Source organism: Hemitrygon akajei, chromosome 7 (assembly GCF_048418815.1).
Source record: "Hemitrygon akajei chromosome 7, sHemAka1.3, whole genome shotgun sequence".
NCBI lineage: Eukaryota > Metazoa > Chordata > Chondrichthyes > Myliobatiformes > Dasyatidae > Hemitrygon > Hemitrygon akajei.
This window is the reverse complement of record NC_133130.1, coordinates 180,296,123-180,319,699: the sequence shown is the minus strand read 5'-3', so window position 1 is coordinate 180,319,699 and position 23,577 is coordinate 180,296,123. Positions and strand designations below refer to the sequence as shown.

Here is a 23,577-nt window from a genome sequence, read left to right as displayed (position 1 = left end):
GGTGTGGGTCCTAAGCTCCTTTACCTTTTTCCTGATGGCAGCTGCAAGAAGAGAGCATAACTTGGCTGGTGGGGGTACCTGATGACAGATGCTGCTTTCCTGTGACAACATTCTGTGTAGATGTGCTCATAGTGGGGAGGGCTTCACTCTTGATGGACTGGGCCGTATCTATTTCTTTTTGTATGCTTTTCTGTTCAAGGATATTGGTGTTTTCATGCCAGGTCGTGATGCAACCAGTCAATATACTCTCCACCGCACATCTATAGAAGTTTGTCAAAGTTTTAGATGTCATGCCAAATCTTCACAAACTCCTGAGGAAGTAGTGGGTCTGCCGTGCTTTCATCGTAATGGCACTTGTGTGCTGGACTCAGGACAGTTCCTCTGAAATGATAACACCAATAATTTAAAGATGCTGACCGTCTAGAGCTGTGGTCCTCCAATGAATACTGGCTTATAGACCTCCAGTTTCTTCCTCCTGAAGTCAATAATCAGCTCCTTGGTTTTGCTGACATTGAGTGAGAGGTTGTTGTTGTGGCACCACTCAGCCAGATTTTCAATCTCTCTCCTTTATGCTGACTCGGCCTACGACAGTTGTGTTGTCAGCAAACTTAAATGTGGCATTGAAGCTGTGCTTAGCCACACAGTCATAAGTGGAAAGTGAATAGACCAGGAGGCTAAGCACAGAGCCTTGTGGTGCACCTGTGCTGCTGGAGATTGTGGTGGTGATGTTGCCAATTCATCCTGACTGGGGTCTGCAAGTGAGGAAGTCCAGAATGCAAATGCACAGGAGATATTGAGGCCAAGGTCTTGGAGCTTACTGATTGGTTTTGAGGGGATGATGATATTGAATGCCGAGCTGTAGTTGATAAAGAGCATCTTGGTGTATACATTTTTGCCAACCATATGTTCCAGGGATGAGTAAAGAGCCAATGAAATGCCATCTGTTGTGGACCTGTTGTGACAATAGGCAAACTAGAGCAGATCTAAGTAACTTCCCGGGTAAGGGTTGATATGTTTTGTCAACAACTTCTCAAGACACTTCATCACAGTGGACATACGTTCTTCTGAACAGCAGTCATTGAGGCAGGTTACCATGTTCTTCTTAGGCACTTCCTTGAAGCAGGTGGGTACCTCAGATTGCTGAAGTGAGAGGTTAAAAATATAAGTGTACACTCCAGCCAGATGATCAGCTTGGGTCTTTAGTACTCGGCCAGGTACCCATCTGGGCCAGATGCTTTCCTACTGAAGGATGATGTCATGTCAGTCTCAGAGAATGACATCACTTATTCATAGGGGGTTGTGGCAGCCTGTAAAGGTTCTGCCATGTTTTAATGGTCAAAGTGAGCACAGAAGGCACTGAGCTCATCTGAAAGCGAAGCCCTGTTGTCACCTATGTCGCTTGGTTTCACTTTGTAAGAGGGGATAGCATTCAAGCCCTGCCAAGCATCCTTCAATGATTCAGATTTGATCCAGAATTGCCATTTTGTACGTGAGATGGCTTTCCGAAGATCATACCTGGACCTCTTGCATCTTACCTGGTCACCAGACCTGAATGCCATTGATCTAGCCCTCAGCAGATCTCATGGTTTATCCAGGGCTTCTGATTGGGGAAGACTCTGGATGATTTTTTTGGGGGGGGACACTCGTCTATGATTATACTTATAAAGTCTGTGACAACCGTGGTGTATTCATTCTGATCCATTGATGAGTCTGTGAACAGTCGGCCCAGTCCACCAACTTGAAGAAACCTCATATCTGCCCCTCTGCCTCTCGCAACCACCCCTTTGTTGTCCTAAACTCTAGAGCTTTGCTCTTTAGCCTCTGCCTGTATGCAGGTAGAAGGACAGCCAAGTGATCAGATTTCCCAAATTGCAGTCTAGGCATGGAACAGTGGGCACTCCTAATTGTAATATAGTAGTGGTGGAGTGTATTGGGATCCCTGCTGCTGCAGGTTATATGTTAATGATAATTGGGCAGAGATTTCTTCAAACAGCCTAATAGAAGTCCCTGACTATGATTTGAAATGCTTTGGGATGGGCCTTTTCTTGTTTGACAATGGTAGCTTTCAGTATCTCAAGTGCCTGATTAACGGCAACTTTTGGCGGTATGTAAACCATGGCCAGGATCACAGAGGAGAACTCTCTTAGTAAGTAGAATGCTCAGCATCATGTTCCAAGTCAGGGGAACAACAGCACAATAAAAGAATGCTACATCTCAGCACCACCAAGAGTTTATTATAAATCAGACTCCTTACTTTTTGCCTTCTCTGAATCAGGAATCTGGTCCATCCTGCGTATTGAGAAACCTTTGGGTCTGTGTATCTGGCCCAATGTAGCCAGCATGCCCAGAGTGAAAACCATTCTTCATCTGTTCAGATTCACATGTACATCAAAATACAGTGAAATGAGTGTTTGCATTAACAAACAACACATCCAATAATGTGCTGTGGACTTACAAATCATGTGCAGGTAGATGGAATTAGTTTAGATTGGCATTATAGACCAAAGGGCCTACTCCTGTACTATATTGTTCTACATACTATGTTCAGAATCATACAGTAGGTGATGTGGGACCAGTATCCTGTTAAGAGGCATAAAAATTCCCATGTTTATATTCTATGTTCTTAATAATTAAAGTCAAAATTAAGTTGCCTTCCTAATTACTTGCTCTACAAGATAATTTTGTATTCAAGGACGACATGTTTCCACTCCAGTTCTGGGGAGAGGCAATGACAGTACATGTTTTTATTAAATGTGGAGCGGCCATTACAGACCAGGTACCACTTGACAGAGCAAGTTCCTGGTCCTATGGTAAGAAGATTGAAAATGTCTGGATGGGCTCTGTTACACTGATTTAGCACACACAAAAATCAAATGCTACATCCATTTTCTATTATAGGTTACGTGGAAGGACTCATTAGACAACAAATTATGGTCAGACACGCAGCATTTCCTCTTCATAATTTGTCATCAGAATTCCTAACCAACACCTGAAAGATTCCTAGAATCTATGCTTCTCTGTAAACCAGAACCTACAAACACCAAGGCACTTGGGAGAGAATGAATTACAAATCGCACCAGCAGTGGGCTCCTGACAGATCTTAAAATTTATGTTTACATGACAGAGTAATTTTGATAAAGCACTCAAATTTGTAGTTCATGAAATATTCTGAATGCAAGTTTTCAACAGAAAAGGAGAATGGGAAATTATATAAACATGCAGAAAATAGGAGCTTCAGCTACAATGAACCATCTTTCTATGAAAACTTCCAGCAAAATGATAGAATTACACTCTTAAAAGGTTGATTGTAAGGGGCAGGTATTGGGCACTTGTTTAGTATCCACGGAGCAAGAATGACAATGGAACAGTAGGATTAAACACTATTACTGTGCTGTGCCTTAAACATTCCTTTACCCCCTTATAAAGTCTCCTTGTGCACCATTTGAAGGTGACTGAACATACACACTTACTTTCACATCTTCAGAAATATAACTTGTCAGAGCTTTACAAATGTAGACCAAGCATCTTATGTTTCAGACCCTTCTGCTTTTCTACATCTGAGACGAACATAGAATTGTAGAAACTCACACTGAAATGTTTTAGAATAAACATGTAATACCACCATGAATTTAACATTAGCTAGTATATCTTATGCAGAATTGTTCCGAGTCAGAGAATATGGTATTGTGTGGGAGCCAGGAATGATGGAGCAGACTTGATAGGCTGAATGGCCTAATTCTGCTGTTATGTCTTATGGTCTTAATACATTAAGGCTGTACAACAACAAAAAAAAAGGTATTGTACATAAAATCCATTACATTATTAACAGAGCACCCACTGTGTTGCTTGCAATGGCAAGGGAGAGGAGAAGCATGTGGGAGGAAGATTAGGCCATGCCTGAAGGCAGGAGATTTGGAAAGAGTAGGTGTAATTTTAAAAGTAATACAAATTCATATGTATAAACTGAAAACAACACAATTTTTAACAGTTTTTAATAAAGAGGAATTAACATCCAAGAAATATTACCTCCCTGCAGTGTTAAAACTGGCTGCCAGTTTCCATTACAAAACTGATACATTTCAAAAACACTTTGGGATGGACTGAGGTTATGAAAAGGGTTGGATAAATGAATAATCTTTTGTTAATTTTGGAGATTACCAGCATTAGTATGACATGCTGAATGAAAGGCGATTAACTTCATCAACCAACTAAAAGATTTAACAATTAATGCACATCCTCTATGAAAATAGCCCAAGAGAATTCTTAACACAAAAGAATTCTAATGTATAAGGGCATAATAAAAACTATTTTATTAAGTCCAATTACTGAGAGGTTATCTCAGAGTTTTATTATGCAAACTGTTTCAACATTCTTATGGATGTAAACATTTCAATATTTTTCCTCCACACTCAGCCATCAGGGCTGCATTGGATTTCTGAAATTTTCACTTGGATGAAGTCCAGGGTACCAACATGATATGTATGTAGATTACAACTTAGATCAGGCACAGGGTTTCCAATGCAACACAAGGGAAGACAAGCATAGTTCTGGACTGGTTGAATATAGGGCTAGATACGTGTTAGGATATGGTAATTTTCAAATCAAGTTAGAAAGGAATTAAAAAATTGGTGGGGTTGATAGCAATCCACCTTCATAGGATTGAACTTATCTACATTAGAGCTGTGGAAGTAGTCACCACTCTGGGGGCATCAGCTGGAAGCAGAATTATAGGGGCCTCACCAAACCAAGACTGGATGGATTATGAGGAGCAGGCACTCTACAAATGTCTAAGAAAGCATGCAAGGCAGGACGAATCGAGGTCTAATGATCTTAAGTAAACTCTTCACCAATAAAATGCACCACTTATCTAAGAAAGGATGTGCTGATGTTGGAAAGGGTTCAAAGGTGGTTCACAAAAATGATTGCACGATTAAAAGGCTTGAAATGAAAGAGGTTGAAAGCTGAGGAATATTTTATGGCTCTGGGCTTGTACTCACTGGAATTCAGAAGAATCAGGAGAAATCTCATTGAAACCTACTGAATGTTGAAAGGCCTCGATAGAGTGGATGTGGAGAGAATGTTTCCTATGGTGGGGTAGTCTAGGACCAGAGGGCATAGCCTCAGAATAGACAGACGTCCATTTAAATGGAGAAGAGGAGGAAATTCTTTAGCTAGAGAAAGACAAATTTGTAGATTTTGTTGCATCAGGCAGCTGTGAAGACTAAATCATCAGGAATAATTGAGACGGAGGTTGAAAGATTCTTGATTAGTCAGGGCATGAAGGGATATGGGGACAAGGCAGGATATTGGACCTGAGAGGGAAATTGTTCAGCAATGATGAAATGACAGAGCAGATTCAAAGGGCCAAATGGCCTAATTCTACTCCTGTATCAATGGTCTTGAGTAAATATTGGCCATTGACCAAGATCTACTATAATCAATAACTTCCACAGATAAAGTGACCAGTTCTTCCCCTCCATTTCCTCTAAGAACTTTCTTCCATTCCTATCCAATTTTGTCAAAGTTGTTCCAATGATATTGCTTTGTCCACAAATAAATTCACTATGTTTTCCCATTTCCTACACCAAGGGTTCCCTGCACCTTGTTTAAGACTCACACAGATCTGTTACATAACTAATTCTGCTTTCATCTTTCCAATCTCTCTTGCAGAACTGAAAATGAATGTCCCTTGACCTCATTTTCTACCCCACCAAACTGAACACACTGAAAGTCCTCTGTCATCTCTCGTACAGTGCCACTCGCATTTACCTTTATCTGACAGTATCAAGGAACCATCAGCTGACACATGATCCACTCTAATTAGCTCCTACACAATGCTCTCTTATCACACAATCTTCGCTTTCAAACACAGAGACAAGCCTTTCTACCTTTATCTCTTTTCTCATCATTCAGGGTTCCAGCATTTGGTTCATTCCCAAAATAGTTTCCTGCTCTAAACTGGATGTGTAAGCACATCTTTCAATCTCCAAGTATACTTCTTAAAATGGTTTTTAAAAATGGGTAATTGCAATTTATTTTACACCACACTCCCACCTCTATGTTCATGACTTCCTAAAGAATTCCAACAAGGCTCATTAAAAGTTTGAGGAACAACACTACCTTTTAAAAAGGCACTTTACAGCCAAAAAGTTGAACTTGATAATTTTACATAATTATGACTTTATTTTACACACAGCAGCTGCTGATAAAGATTTGCTACTCCAATTTACACATTCTCCACAGCCACCATTTGCTTCTGCACTTGTCCTGATTGCCGTGCATCATCAACCCAGCAGCATTTAATCTATCCAGTTTTCCCTTGAGTGGCGGGGTGGAGATACATCTTTACCAAAGGTGGAGTAGGATGTTCCCTTCCTCCACTAGTCTGCTGGTCACCCTTGGGCAAGGTGTAGCACCTGCTTAGCCTCCAATCAGGGTCATGTGAAGCCATAGGAGCAGGGGGTGGATGGTCATATGAGCAACTGGTGCATATCACAAATCCTCACTATACGAACACTAACCAGTTCTCTGAACAGAACTGATGATGGCTGAGGTCATCAGTCCTGTAAAGGCACTGCCCAAGAAGGCGATGCAAAGCATTTCTGTAGACAAAATTTCAAAGAACAGTCATGGTCAAGACCACAATCGCCCACATTATATCGACGACCATATAATGGTCGTTTAAGCAGAGACTTCCATGAAAAGCAACTAGAACCAAGTATAGCGGGTGTACTTTTCCTTTTCCTGCCTCCAAACCTTAATTGTAGAACATCAGAGAGAGATAATCTCATTTAATCTCTGTTCCAAGTTAAACCTGGAACCTTGTTAGTCAGACTAGTCAGTCTTTCCCCACATAAGCTAAGATTTTAAAAGCCCGAGGAAAAATCATCATGTGACATTTTCTGACAAAGAATTTAGCAGAAGCTTTGGCAAGGATGTAGGACAGTTACCATAGAAACCTCTCAGAGCATCAAAAAGAGAAGATGGAAAATAAATTAGGACTGGAGATGTGCTCTGTTGTGTTTGGTAACAATGATCAATTTTGACTCATGACATAATCTATTGTTCACACAAAAGCCTGGTTGGTGGTAAAATTAAGCCATTGCAGGGGTTAGCACCTAATACTTTGGGTATCTGAAATTACTTCATTTACCTCTTGAGCTTCAGTAACTCTTCAAATTACATCATTGGCTGATAAATAATGCAGTGCATGATGTGGAAATATTACTTTAGTACCTTGGAACTTCGTTTGGCTCCTGAATCATAATTATTTTGTAAAATTATTGAATTCAACTCAAAGGCTATAAAATGCCATTTCAAAATATGTTGTGTTGCTCCTCAAACTTTTTAATGAGCCTCATTGGCATGCTTTCTGAAGTCATGTACAAAGTGCTAAGAGTGGGAGTGGGGTGCAGAATGAAAATGATAGGAAACTGTAACTTCTGATGTTTTGGCTCCAGAAATAATCCACTTCCATTTTTGAACATGGTGCAACAAGTAGCTAGGTAGAACAAAATTCACCTGCTCAAATAATTCGTTATGCTCTTTTGGAACTGGAATAAGCCAAGATCTGAAATTTCCATATTTACAATCTGGGAGGATTTTCATTTTGCTTGACTCTCTTGCACGTGAAAGTAGTTATGAAATGACCTTCCACCCAGCAGCTCATCTGATGCTGTCTTGATATGGAGATGAATACTGCCCTTATCAAGCTGGCTATGGCCACAAATGCATCAGTGATAATTGATGCTCTTACCAAACACCCAGGTGAATTCAGCAGGTTGTCCCACATAGTGCACATTGCAGTCATTAACACGCTGGGAAAGTTCTGACCAGCACGTACACTCATAATCGGCACGAATTAAAGCATTTGCATCTTCCCAACAAAAAGCCTGCTTTCAAGCTGACAGCCTAAAGCATGAATTCTATTTTCCCAGGGTTAATCAAGAGTTTATTTCAGTTGGTTGGTTTCTTGAAAACTAGGAAGCAAATCAACATTGAAAAAAGCCAAAACAAATATAAACACATACTTGGGGCTTACAGCTAAAAGAAAATCTATGAAATATAAATTTATTTCTAAAAAGAGAAATGTTTTAAATGATATTTACATTTTTTAAAATTATGTTCTGACAGTATATCAGTTATACTTTCATATTACAAAACATTTTTATGGATTTTGGCACTTGTAGAATAACCTAAAAATAGAGTCAATATAGTGTTAGGATAATCTCCTGACACAGGACCTCCAGATTAAGCTTAAATTCTTACCTGTACTTTTTGAACCAGTAAGATAAAACAAATTATGTCCATAAGACTAGAGACAAAGGAACAGAACTGGGCCATTCGGCCCATAGTTTTCTACCCCATTCCATCATGTCTTATTTTCCCTCTCAACCCCGTCCTCCTGCCTCTTCCTCATAGCCGTAGACAGCATCAGCAATCAAGAATCTATTAACCTCCGCTTTAAATATAACCCGTGAATTAGCCTCCACAGCCATCTGTGGCAATGAATTCCAAAGATTCACTGCTATCTGGCTGAAGAAATTCCTACTCATCAGTTCTAACGGGACATCCTTCTATTCTCAGGCTATGTTCTTTGGTCCTAGGTTCTTCCACTATTAGAAACATTCACTCTATGTCCACTCTGTCTACTCCTTTCAATATTTGGTAGGTTTCAATGAGATTCCCCATCATTTTTCTAAACTCCAACAAGTATATGTCCAGAATTATGAAGAACTCCTTATATATTAATCCTTACAAGCCCAGGATTATTCTCGCAAATCTCCTCCGGACCTTCTCCAATGGCAACACATTCTTTCCTAGATTTGGGGCTGAAAATTGCTCACAATACTTCAAATGTAGTCTGACCAATGCTTTATATTGCCTCAGTATTACATCCCTGCTTTTATATTTTAGCCCTCTCAAAATGAATGCTAACATTGCATTTACTTTCTTTACTACCTGATTATCCTGCAACTTAATATTTAGGGAATTCTGCACTAGGACTCCCAAGCCCCTTTGTACTTCAGATTTCTGAATGTTCATTTAGAAAAATCGTCTAACCCTTTCTTCCTTCTACCAAAGTGCATGACCATACAGTTCCCTACACTGCATTCCATCTGCCTATACTTGTCCATCCTCCCAATCTGTCCAAGTCCTTATGCAGACTCCCTGCCCTCCTCCCATCTTTGTTTTATCCTTACATTGAGTCACAAATCCATCAATTCTGTACTTCAGATCATTAACATATAGCATGAAAAGCAATCAACCAAACACCAACCCCTGCAAAACACCACTAGTCACCAGTAGCCAACCAGATTTTTATTCCCACTCTTTACCTCCCGCCAGTCAGTCAATCTTCTGTCTACGCTATAATCTTTCCTGTAGTACACACAAAATGCTGGAAGAACTCAGCAGACCAGCCAGCATCTATGGAAAAGAGTAAACAGTTGACCTATCAGATCAAGACCCTTGTCTGGCCTGGAGAGTTCCTCCAACATTTTTGTTACTTTGATTTCCAACATTTGTGGATTTTCTTGTTTACCTTTCCTGTAAATTTTGTTTAGCAGCCTTGTGCAAGGCACCTTGTCAAAGGTATTCTGAAAATCCAAGTAAACAACATTTACTGACTCCCCTTTGTCTATCCTGCCGGTTATTTCCTCAAAGAATTCCAGCAATTCTATCAGGCAAGATTTCCCCTGAAGGAAACCACGCAGACTTCCACCTATTTTATTGTGTGCCTCTAAGTACTCCAAAACCTCATCCATTGAGGTCAAGTTAACTGGCCTAACTTCCTACCTTTTGCCTCCCTCTTGCCTCAGAGTACAGCGACATTTGTGATTTTCCAGTCTTCCAGAACAGTTCCAGAATCTAGTGATTCTTAAAAGATCATAACTAATGCCTCCACAATCTCTTCAGCTACCTCTTTCAGAAGTTCATCTGGTCCAGAATCAGAATCAGGCCTAATCACCAGTATATGTCATGAAATTTGTTAACTTTAAAGGCAGCAGTACAATGAAATACATGGTAAATAAATATAGAGGGGAAAAACTGAGTTACATTAAGTATACAGTATATACAATTGCAAGAAAAAGTTTGTGAACCCTTTGCAATTACCTGTTTTTCTGCATTAATTACTCATAAAATGTGGTCTGATTTTCATCTAGGTCACAATAATAAACAAACACAATCTGCCTAAACTTATTACTTAATTTTCTCATAACTAATATTCCCTTCATTATCTACATTACCATTATTTCTCCTGCATTAGTAATTCTATTATGTTGCTCTGCACACAACTGGGAGACATTTTGAGATGCAAGTTAATTTTTTAAATTTATTTTCATTTTGTCTACTGGTGCATTGACAAACAAGCAATAAAGTAATTGAATTTATATGGAGTAGATTTCACAAGACATTCCACTGCATTCTGGATTATTAGTGTCTGGCTCTGTGCTGTATCAATGTTTTGTTTAAAATTACACTCAGTGGCCACTTAGTTAAACCTGTACACCTGCTTTTTGATGCAAATATTTAAGCAGCCAATCATGTGGTAGCAACTCAATGCCCAAAAGCTTGCAGACATGGTCAAAGGGGTCATTTGTTGTTCAGACCAAACACTGGGATGGGGAAAGAAATGTGATCTAAGTGATTGACTGTGGAATGATTGTTGGTGCCAGTATCTCTGCAACTGTTGGTCTCCTGGGATTTTCACGCATAATAGTCTCTGAAGTTTACAGAGAATGGTGTGAAAAACAAAAAAAAACTTCCGAGTCACTGTTCTGTGGGCAAGAAGGCTTGTTAAGAGAGAGGTCAGAAGAGTGGCCAAACTGCTTCAAGCTAACAGGAAGCTGACATTGACTCATAAAATGTTACAACAATGCTGTGCAGAAGAAGATCTTTGAACACAGAACACATCAAGCCCTTGATGTGGATGGAGTACAGCAGCAGAAGGCCACAGCAGGTTCCAATCCTGTACCTAATAAAGTGGCCACTTTATTAGTACATCTACCATTCAGATTTCGAGATTCTTCCTTACCTTTTCCATCAGTTGCTGACGCCTCTTGCAAATGTCTAATTGACCTACAAGTGCAACAATGAATAACAATGAGGATCTGCTGAGCTTGTGGAAAATACCGCATTGTCAAATCAAGCCAACTGATAAATTTAATTAAACTGTTAGGCTTATGTTGAGAGTACACAAGATTTATATGAAGGACTGAAAATACATTTTAAGTTGGAGAGCCAGCAATTTGTCAGAAATATTTTTTATGAATTAGAAGTGAGAAGTTAAGCAATAAGTCTTAAGTAATTCTGGCTAAGCTTTCAACACCTTTTGCTGCTTGCATACTATTTGTTCCCAGGGTTTGCTGGAGAAACAGTCAGGGACAAAGTAACAACAAACTTTTCTCCCTCTAACCCCTTGTTGGTTGATAGTTTATTGAGATTTTCAAAAATAAAACCTTCTTCCACATGAACTCAACCTTCATGAAGAAAGGTCAAAGATCAAATGAAAATTGAAGGAACTGGAAAAGAACTTTATGCAGGAATCTGTGCCTGAACAAGAGCAAAAAAGTGTTAACATCGCCAAAATTGTCCTACTATTGAACTACTTCCATATAAAATGGGTAAGTGAAAGATAAACCTGCTGGAAGAACTCAGCAAGTCAAGTAGCATCTATGAAGGCAAAGGTAAGAGCTACCTTTCAGGATCAGAACCTACACCAGAATTATACTTTCTACCAAAGCTAAGGAACCTTAGGCAAGCAGACAATTTGATGTCCTTGAAGAAATTTTTTTAAAAAAATTTTTAATTATTCAACTCCTCCCTTTCATTCCCCAACCAGGGTTAAGGTCAGCGAACAATGATTCCTCAGGCGATACCTTCCAGATAGCCAATCTCTCCAATTATTTCACTTTCTCTACCTTGTCTGCTTGTTCTTTTTGTCTTGATTATATAGAAACAGTTAGAGCCTGAGACTTGCAGTTTGGAATTCGATCAAATGATCTGGTGCTCTGCTGTGACCGGAGAGGACCGAGGACACAAGATGCCTCATGGAAAAGTCTAGAGACAGAGTCCTGAAGAGGACCGAGAACATGAGCTATTTCATGAGAAAGACCAGAGACAGTGCAGGAGATCATGAAGCATCAAGGTGAATACAACGGAGGTCAGTGGTCACCATCAACAGAGGCCATGGGGTCAATGATGCTCTGTGGCCAGGTCAACGGCATTCGGACCTTGTGTGGCGTGTCGCTTTTCAGGGAAGGACTGAGTCAGTACGGCTGCTCTCCTTCATGCTGATGGGAGGATGTTTTTGATATTTTTAGATTTATGTGATTATTGGACTGTGCTTTATATTGGTCTCCTTCAGTTTTTGGTGTTTTCTTTCTTGTCAATTGGTGGCGGGGGGGGGGGGGGGGAGATATATATAAATAAAAGAAAAATTGAGCCAAAATGATGACATCAGTTTTTCTAATTCTATTTATATAGTTTAGCCTGCTGGCATGTCCCACAGCTTTACCATTTGTATTAGACAAAACAGGATGTTTAAGGAGCCAATCAAGAAAGCTCACCGTCACCTCTTCTTTCTGAGAAGGCTGAAGAGAGCTGGACTGACCACATCGATACGCACTACTTTCTATAGATGTGCAGCAGAGAGCACCCTAACATGCTGCATGATCTGGGAACGGCACTGCAGCAGACAGGGAGGCTACACAACGGGTAGTCAAAACTGCCTAATGCATCACTGGCTCCAGCCTACCCGCCATCAGAACCAGAATCAGCTTTAATATCACTGGCATATGTCTTCAAATTTGATGTTTTGCAGCAGCAGTACATTGCAATATGTACATAATAAAAACAAGTTAGATAGAAACAAAGAAATTTAAACAAGTAGTGCAAAAAGAAAGGGGAAAAATACTGAGATAGTGCTCCTGGATTCATTATCCATTCAGAAATCTGATGGTGGAGGGGAAGAAGGTGTTCCTGAAACACTGAGTGCGTGTCTTCAGGCTCCTGCACCTCCTTGATGGTAGCAATGAGAAGGCATGCCCTGGGTGATAGGGGTCCTTATTGATGGATGCCACCTTTTCGAGGCATCGCTGAGGAGGCTAGTGCCCATGATGGAATTGTCTGAGTTTACAACCATCTGCAGGTTTTTTTCACAATCTTATGCAGTGGCCCATCTATACCAGACAGTAATTTAACCAGTTAGCATGGTCTCCACAGTACATCTATAGAAATTAGTAAGTGTCTTTGGTGACATACCAATTCTCCTCAAATTCGAAATGAAATATAGCCACAGACATGCCTTCATTGTAATTACACCAATATTTTGGGCTCAAGGTAGATCCTCAGAGATGTTGACACCCAGGAACTTGAAGCTGCTCACTCTTTCCACTTCTGATCCCTCGATAAGGACTGGTACCTGTTCCTTCAATTTACCCTTTCTTCCTAATTCCGTGGTCTTACTGAAGTTGAATACAAGGCTGTTGCTGCAAGACCACTCAACTAGCTGATCTATCTCAATCCATCACACATCCTCATCACAATTTGAAATTCTGCCAACAATAGCTATCATCAACAAATTTAGAAATGCTATTTGAGCTGTGCTTAGCCACATAGTCATGGGTGTAGAGTAGAGCAGTGGGCTAAGCATGTATCTTTGAGGTGCACCATTATTGATTGTCGGCGAGGTGGTGATGTTATTTCCGATTCGCGCAAACTGTGGTGTCCCCATGAGGAAGTCAAAGATTCGGTTGCAGAGGGAGATCCAGAGGCTCAGGTTTTGGAGCCTAATAATCAGAAATGAGGGTATAATTGTGTTGCACACTGAGATCTAAACAATAAACAGCAGTCTGATGTAGGTATTGTCCAGGTGATAGACAAGGATATGTACATTGAAAGGTGCAGGAAAAAGGCCAGCATTATCATGAAGAATCCCACCTACCCTGCTCATGGACTGTTTGCTCTACTTCCATCCAGGAGGAGGATATGTAGCACCCAGGCCAGGACCACCAAACTCGAAAAATTACTTTCCCCAAGCAGTAAGGCTGATCAACACCTCCACCCACTGACCCACCTCAGTCCAATCCCACCAGTGCTACTTCAGTTCCTGTCAGGCATCTTATGTACATACACTCCTGCACCTAGCGTCAGTTTATGTACATAAGCTCTTTCTCTCTATGTTCCCTCCACTGAAAAGTAACATTTTTTTCTCTTTCCCAATTCTGATGCAGGGCCGGGGCCTAAAGCATTTATCATTTTTTATTCCACGGATGCTGTCTGACTCACTGCTTTTTTTCCCCAACATTTTCAGTTTGACCTCCTTCCCCATCCCTTCTGCAGTTCATCATGGGTATCAGTTACACGATCACACACAAGTCTGTAACATTAAATCATGACTACACTTACCACACCACAGGGAAGAGAATAGCACCACAACACAAGAGGTCTACAAGGAAGAGGATCTCCTTCCACAGTCCATATTCAGTTGTCCCTTCTTCTGTAGACTCGATTATGATGTAAGCAACATTGGCAAGTACCTAAAGAAGAAAGTAGTTTTGATCAAAGACAGGTGCAAAGCAATGTAAACTACACCAAATGCCCAATGAGGAACAATTAGATGAACATACACACTTGATTAAGTAGAATTATCTTTTTAAGTGTTGCTAATCATTTACTAAACAGGTGAGGTTGTGAAGGAATAGAGCAGTTAAGAGGAAATTAAACTTTGCACATGTGATACTGTATTTATTTTACCAATATTAAGCACTCCAGCTTGTTCAGCATAAATACAATTCATCACACACTCTAATGTGTTTAGTAACAAGACAAGTCAAATCCCACAGCTCCCTCTATCGGCCTAGAGCAATATTTCATTTCCCAAACAATTTCATTTTTTAAACATGAGATTCTGCAGATGTTGGAAATCCACAGTAACACACAAGATGCTGGAGGAACTCAGCAAGTCAGGCAGCACCTATGGAGAGAAATAAACATTTGACATTTCGGGCTCAGACCCTTCATCAGTACATCATCAATTTCATATTTCACCTGTTTCCAAATATTATTGTTGATTTAATAGTCAAATTTTGGCCACTTTTTACTGAGCACAGGGAACTGGGTTGAAATTCTACCAAATTTATTGTGTGACTTTTAAGATGGTGGGTTGGGGTGGAGGGGAAAGTATTAAAAGAAACTAACAGGTAACCATGCCTGGTCTCTACTGCAACACTGACAGTGAGTCTAAGCAATAACTTCTTTTGATAAGCATCTTGATATCTTTACAGATCACTAGACTTTGGATATATTATCATTTCCTATTTTTCCCAAAGACATTTTGATGCTGAAAATAAAAATATTATTGCAATTAAAATAATGATCTGCAAGTTTAAAGTTACATCACATAGTAAAGCTCCTCAGAATCTGAAGCTGCCATTTTCACAAGTTCAAATCTGGAAGTCCAGTCCATTCCTAAATTTCCCTAACTTTGCCACCTTCAAAACTGCATGCCATCCCAAAGTGGTAGAGCAAATTAAGCAAGTATCTTGCCAAAATTAAGCCTGAGTGACTGCGCTACACACATTTTGTTTTTGTTAATTACTCTTCTTCAACTAAAAGCTCACTGCACATTCGGTCATCTTCCACAGCAAGATAACTCAATTATCTAGATCGCCAATCCAGCTATTGGTGCTTTTCTTCCTGAGCCCCAAGACTGTACGGTGGTAGCTTAAGCTCCAACAGCCTACCCAAATATTAGACTGATGTCAACAATTCAGTACCCATTGAATGAACAAATCTACAGTGGCTTCAGCAAAGAGTACCATTTTGACTTGAATCACTTCATGTGCAGTCAAGTGCCAACTTTCCACACTTGTCTACTTTTTGACAATAGTTTGCTAACATGCTCAGTATCGTCCTTTCCATCTTAGTGCTAATGAACTCGGATTACACCATTTACAATCCTTAATAATAAAACATCATTTCTAACCTTAACACACTTTGCTGACTTTGCACTTATGAAAAACCTTTCCAACCTTCCGTTCCCTTTACAACGGACAGGTCTAGCAAAGCGACTGAAATACAAGCCAGTCAATATTAATTCTTCCTGGACTTTTAAGATTGCAATACGCGGTGTCACTCCCACTCTACTTTTCTGTGTGAGACTTACAAATCGTGTACAACTACAAAGAGACCTGGTGCACATTTGAGGAACAATACCTCATCTTCCTTCTGGGTACCTTGCCACCTACAGGACTAAACATTAACTTCTCCAACTTTTGATAACTTCCTCCTTTTTTCCTGTTTGTATGAGAACTGATCATTTTTGCTTCCCATCCTTTTTTATCCTCTTTTCTTCTTTGTTATGTACTAACTGACTGAGCAGGTCCCAGTGAGAAGACTGCAAAACATTCCAGACTAATAAATTAAACATGAACTAATGGCCCCTTACTGGCCATACTATTTCATGCTATCACAAAGATTCCCACTGTTCCAGCAATCCCCTTCAGTGAACTAAATTTGTTAGTCTTTCTGTTCTGAAGGATCCCAGATCTGAAATATTAACCTTTTCATTCCACAGATCACACCTGACCTGCTGAGTTTTCCCCCTGCATCTTCTGTTTTCACTCCTTCACTTGGCTATTTGTTAAATGTATTCAATGGTCAAGTACATTTTGCTAGACCATTTCACTCATCAGGTTTCCTTCTGCAAGTTTCCTTCTCTCACAAACAATAATGAACCAGAGGGATTTTTATGATGATCTGGGTCCTTGTGGTTACCACTACTGATATCAGCATTTTATTTCAGTTCAATCTCATTAGCTTACTTTAAATATCCCATGATGTGATTTGAATTCTGGGTCAATAATTCAGGATTTTGGATTGCTCACTTTATCACGGTATGTAGACACTTTTCCTCTCATCTTTGGATTTGAGAAAAAAAGCAGGGAACTGAATTAATTGGATATTTATTTCATACAAATAACACAAAGCTATAATGGGAAGAATGAAACTGTTTTATGCTGCCATAATTCCGTACTTCATTTTCCCATTCCCTTCAAATTTTCTCAAAACCTCAACTTCACCCGAGAAGTCTTTAGTCAGTATTTAATTTAGAAATAAATTTCTGGTCAAAGCCCAGTCCAGCTACAGGTCAATTTTGCCAACAAACAACTGAAAAGCAAAAGGAAAACTATAGGTGCTGAAATATAAATAAAGATGCTGCATGGACACGAGAGACTGCAGATACTGGAAATCTTGAGACACACACACACACACACTACTGGATGGATTCAGGAGATCAGGCAGTTTCTATGGAGGAAAATAAGCAGTTGACACTTCAGGATATGACCCTTCGTTAGGACTTGGCCCAAAATGTCGAATGTTTATTTCCCTCTTTAGATGCTGCCTGACCTGCTGAATCCCCCCAACATTTTGTGCTGTGCGTGTTTCTTAAAATACTGCCAGGCCTGCCAACTATTTCTTGTGCCTACTACCTTTATTGCTAAAACACAACTTGTATTGCATTCTCGTCCCTAAATATCCAGTGAGAAGGCTGTAATAGCAGAGACCTAATTACATATCATAGGACAATCTGATTTGGATAGATGCAATCATTACAAGCTAAATATTTGATGGAAATGTGCAATGAATATTTCAAAAAGGACATCAGTAATTAGGATTTTCTGTACCTGGAGTGGAATAACTATCATAAAGATTTTCTTGTCTTTATCTGATAGGATGTGTTTAACAAAGGCCCAGCCAGTTCCTATCAGTGCAATCGTAATGAACAACAGGGCGCCTTTCAACCTTAAAATACAAAAGGCATCATTAACAAAGAGGACAAAACAAGGACAGTCAATGGCAAAGGTACATTCCCCAGATTCTTGATGAAAATTATAGCTGTCACCACAAAATGAGTCAGAAACTGAGCTTTATACCTTGCACATTTAAGTGCTCAGTTTTATTCATGGGAATTATCGAAGATATTAATCCAATGCTATATTTTAATACCAAACACCGAAGCAACCAGAACCCTCATATTAAATAGAAAGTGATTTTAAGAAGCTTGCATTTTTACAGAACCTTATCTCATTATCTAAATGTTTCAAGCACTTAACTCTTAAAATTGAGAGCTCACAAATGGTTAGCCCAAAGGGTCAAAAATCAAAAGATTTGTAATTTACAATCAATATTTTGAATTCAATATTCAAAGTTGCTGACAACATCTCAGTCTCTGCTAAGAGGGAGGATCCACTTTCACATCAATACTGAAACTGACAGCAAGTATGTCTGAGAGAGTATCATAAGATGATTTATTCAGTTCTACTGTAGTGTTAGTCTAAGTGCTTCACTGCAGCAATTGATAACGTGGATAAGATACATAACACAAGAAAAGCTGCAGGCACTGGAGATCCAGAGCAACACACACAAAATGCTGGAGGCTGTATCAATGGAAGGAATAAACCAAACAGTGAACATTTCGGGTCAATACCCTTCAGCAGAACTGGAAAGGAAGGGAAAAGAAAGCAGAATAAGGTGGAGGGAGGGGAAGGAAGTGATAGGTGAACCCAGGTGGGTGGAATGAATTAAGAAGCTGAGAGCTGATAGGTGGAAAAGGTAAAGGGCTGGAGAATAAGGAATCTGAGTGTGGCCTCACCGTGGAAGTAGAGGAGGTCATGGACTGACATGTTGGAATGGGCATGGGGATTGGAATTAAAATGATTGACCACTGGAAAATCTTGGTTTTTTTTGAATGGAGCGAAGGTGGTTGACCTTCAACGGAAGAAGGAGCAAGCCCCTAATCTACATCAGGTCACACCAATTTAAAGGAGGCTGCAGAAGGAGAACTGGATACATACAGATTTGCAGAAGTGTTGCCTCACCTGGAGAGACTGTTTGGGGCCCTGAATGGAGATGAGGGAGGAGGTGAATGGGAAGGTACAACACTTCTTCCATTTGCAGTGAGAAGCGCCAAGAGGGAGACTAATGGAGAAAGATAAAGGGTTTAAGGATCAAGGAATCATGGAAGGAGCAATCCCTGAGGGAAAACTGGGGGGTGGGGTAAAGATGTGTTTGGTGATAAGAGTTCTGATGAAGATGGGGGACGTTGCTGTGAATGATGTGCCGGACGCGAAGGTTCATGGGGACATCACCTCCGTCCATGATGAGGCCACTTTCAGGTTGGACGAGCAACACATCATATTATGTATTTATATAGAGAAGCAGCATAGAACTGGCCCTTCCAGCCCAATGAGTTGTGCCTCACAGCAACCCACCTATTTAAACCTTACTAACCGGTACATCTTTTGACTGTGGGAGGAAATCAGAGCATCTGGAGGAAACCCACATGGTCAAAGGAAGAACATACAAACTCCTTACAGACGGCACTGGAATTGAACTCCAACATTCTGCTAATTGCTATGTTACCATTGTGTCCCAAGGAAAAATGCTCTTTAGGTAGCCTTCAAAGTGATGGCAAGGACATCAATTTCTCTCACTTCTGATCATTTTTTCCCCTCTTCTTTAATTCCCCATTCTGGCACCCCCTTGTCTCTTCTCTTCTCACTGGCCTACCATCTTCACCAGTGCCTTTCTCCTTCCTTCCCTTTCTCCCACAGTCCACTCTCCTCTCCTATCACAATCCTCCTTCGAGCCCTTTATCTTTTCCACTTACCACCTCCCAGTTTCTTACTTCAGCCCACCTCCCCAACACACCTGGCCAGTCTCAGCTGAAATGTTGACTATTTATTCGTTTCCAGATGCTGCCTGACTAGTTGAGGTCCTCCAGTATTTTGTGTGTTGGTAAAGTACATAATCTGTTATCATTTCAAAAGAATAAATGATCTTGGCCAATTTAACAACTGGAACTCAGTTTTAACAAGCTTTCACACTGACTTCCTACCAAATCAAACAGAAGTGACTTATACTCCATTGGCATTATATGATTTGCATTGGCATTTACATTTCTTACCATGCATCAGGAGGAAACATAAGGCAGGTCACCAAGGTCAAATAGAGAGAATAAATAGAGAGAACAAAATGCTGGCAGAACTCAGCAGGCCAGACAGCATCTATGGGAGGAGGTAGTGACAATGTTTCGGGCTGAAACCCTTCATCTCTTACAAACCTTTCGTCAGAACTCAACAGGTTAATTCTAATAAAGGATTTGGTTCATGAAATATTGAACCATCTTTTTTCCCTGCCAGGTGTTACAGAATTTTTCATGTACTGTCAATAACTATGTTTCTTTGCAATACAAACCAATATGCTCACCACTCAAAAAATTAGAATGCAATTATTCAGGAAATTTAAATTAATTGCACTTATTGACCCAAGTCTATCAGAATAACAAAGTACAAATAAAATTTTACATGGCAACATTTCTTCTTTGGGTTTTTTCTGCTTCTGATGTGTGTAAGCTTGCATACAACAATCACCTAGCACATGAAAACACAGCTCCTCTGGGTCAATAGACAATAGACAATAGGTGCAGAAGTAGACCATTCGGCCCTTCGAGCCTGCACCGCCATTTTGAGATCATGGCTGATCAATTCCTATCAATACCCAGTTCCTGCCTTGTCCCCATATCCCTTGATTCCCCTATCCATAAGATACCTATCTAGCTCCTTCTTGAAAGCATCCAGAGAATTGGCCTCCACTACCTTCCAAGGCAGTGCATTCCGGACCCCCACAACTCTCTGGGAGAAGAAGTTTTTCCTTAACTCTGTCCTAAATGACCTACCCCTTATTCTCAAACCATGCCCTCTGGTACTGGACTCTCCCAGCATCTGGAACATATTTCCTGCCTCTATCTTGTCCAATCCCTTAATAATCTTATATGTTTCAATCAGATCCCCTCTCAATCTCCTTAATTCCAGCGTGTACATTCCTGTTAATTCCTGTGCCTATTAAGTATATTCCATTTATGAAAGGCAATAAGAAACCACTTACAAATGTGTTATGTAGTACACCACAGCCCAACCCTCGATAGGGTAACCCTGAGTGGAAATAAAGTGATAATCAATCTGTTGAGAGAGAGAGAAAAATAAAATAATTTATTTTAAGACCATAAGACACAGGAGCAGAATTACACCATTTACCTAAACAATGACATCTGAAAGAAATACTGAATGCTTTTTATATACATTTTTGTGAGGAAAATCTCTGTCAAAACTCTCCCAATTCTATTGATAGTATTATTGATTCTACTGACAGATTCTATTGATAGATGAACAAAGTAACTTTATTCAAAAGCAAGTATATTGGATGCCTCAATTAAATTATAATTCAGTTCTGATTCAAGATCGCTGTTGATTTATGCCTCCCTTTTGATAATGCCTGACCGGCATTTCCTGTTCTTATGGGTCTTGGGTAGAGACACAATTAATGGAAATAAACAAATCAACTCCAGGCTGTATCTTCTTGCTAACAAAGCAAACAACTTTTAAAGGTAAAACCTTTACTCTTCCAAATCCTCAAATTTGTATCATTAAGAGAAAGAACTTACCAATAAAGTACTTAAGGGGAAAAGTACATTACATACAAAATGACAGCTTGTTATCTATAACAAATCTGTTAAAAAGCACATGTTAAACAATTCAGGAACTGATTTTATTTGGAGGGAATATAACCATCATCATTATTTCAACAATACTGTGATACAGGTGACTTACTGCATGGAAAACCAACGAAAGGGACTTTGTAAATGCTAGCGCACCCATCAGCCAGTGGATCTTGAACACATCATTGCTAAATAAAAAGAATGCATATGGTGAATATTGATCAGAAAAGGAATGTCTAGCCAACACCAGATTATTTCACTTTCACAATGCCTGTTCATGACAAGCAGGATCATGACGGCCAAGCTTATAGCTCCCTGAAAGTGGCTGCACAGGTTGTTAGGGTGATTATCAAAGCATATGGCATGCTTGCCTTTATTAGTCGAGGCATTGAGTTCAAAAGTCAGGAAGCTGTGTTGTAGTTTTAAAAAACTCGATTTAGGCGACACCTGAAGTATTGCATACTGTGCTGGCCACCCCACTACAGGAAAGATGTTAAGGCTTTGGAGAGGGTGCAGAAGTGATCTACCAGAATGCAGCTTGGATTAGAGGGCATGTGCTTTAACGAGCGGTTGAACAAACTTGAGCTGTTTTCTCTGGAGCAGCAGAGACTGAGGGCAAATCTGATGGAGGTTTACAAGATTAAGGGAAGCACAGATGGAGTAGACAGACTGTATCTCTTTCCCAGGGGCAAAATCTCCAACACCAGAGGGAATGCATTTAAGGCGAGAGGGGATAAGTTCAAAGGAGATGTGAGGGGTAAGTTTAAAGGAGGTGTGAGGGGCAAGTTTCTTTTAAAAACAGAGTGTGGTTGGTGCCTGAAATGCACTGCCGTGGGTGGCGGATACATTAGAGATTTCTCAGAAAGACTTAAATAAGCACGTGAAGGTGAGAGAAATGGAAGGATATGGGCATTATCTTCACAGAAAGGATTTGTTTAGTTGGTCATTTGATTGCTGCTTTAATACTGTCCTTGATTCTATATATAGTGAACAAAACATCAATATAAATATTTGATTCTACATACAGATCTATGCAACTACTGTACATGTATGAAATACCATTAAGTACTGGGGGCAAAATGTCTTAACCTTCAAATTTGGATTTATGTACATTTTAATATTAAATTTCCTTCAAAATTCACTTCATATGTTTATGACACTTACCAAGGTACAATTTTGCAAACTTACCTCTAATTTCTCTATCACTCACTGTGTCCATATATTCTTTAAACAACAGAGCAGAATGAAGCTTTACCATGGGAGTAAATCAATGAAAACATAGTGAAATGATTTCAGCATTAAAGTGAAGTTTGGATAGGTACCTGGATAGTAGTGGGGTGGAGGGCTATGGTCCTAGGGCAGGTCAATGGGAATAGACAGCTTAAACGGTTTCAGCATGGGCCAAAGGGCCTTTTTCTGTGCCATACTTTTCTATGACTCTATAACTGATCACATACTGCTATCAACAAATTGATGGCATATATAGCAAAATTATTTCATCCAGAGCAGATCAGAGCCAGTTTGTAAAATTCTTAATCTAAACATGATCTGTTGTCCAAAATGTAATTAGGCAAGTCTGTGAAATTGAAAAATTGTTATGATATTGCATTTACTATTCTAGCCCAAATGCACCTTGCCTATACATGCTCTTTAACATTAAAATACCATTAAACAGATGAGAGAGTGAGGTACATTGCCAGGAATATCAATATTAAAAATAAGTGATACTGTAGGATATTTTCCAGGGGAAATATTTTTTATGGAAATGACAAGTAATTTAGGGGGAAAAAATCTAAAATCCATGGAGGCAACTACACTTCAGTAGCCTATTAACAAAGACTTGATATTGCAAATTGCTAAAAGCAACTATACCTGTAAAAGCCTTGCAGATAAGCCTAGTAATGGCAACAGATATTGCAGTCCCAGGGGTCACTTCCTGCCTTACATTTAATTAGTAAGTTAATTTATTAATTTACTGGACAGCACTTTAAGATCATACGCCATACCTCATA

At 39.8% G+C, this 23,577-nt stretch overlaps 1 protein-coding gene across 2 annotated transcripts in view; it reads right to left on the bottom strand.

Moving 5' to 3' along the window:
* gpr107 (G protein-coupled receptor 107) overlaps positions 1-23,577 on the bottom strand; it is a 129,482-nt gene that overhangs the window by 63,655 nt on the left and 42,250 nt on the right. For both annotated transcript variants that reach the window (XM_073052773.1, XM_073052774.1), the window contains exons 10-14: positions 21,678-21,753; positions 20,956-21,029; positions 17,694-17,811; positions 14,413-14,543; positions 11,039-11,082 (exon numbers count right to left, since the gene is read on the bottom strand). In XM_073052773.1, the coding sequence (XP_072908874.1) occupies positions 11,039-11,082; positions 14,413-14,543; positions 17,694-17,811; positions 20,956-21,029; positions 21,678-21,753 (443 nt within the window). The remainder of the gene's footprint in view (positions 1-11,038; positions 11,083-14,412; positions 14,544-17,693; positions 17,812-20,955; positions 21,030-21,677; positions 21,754-23,577) is intronic.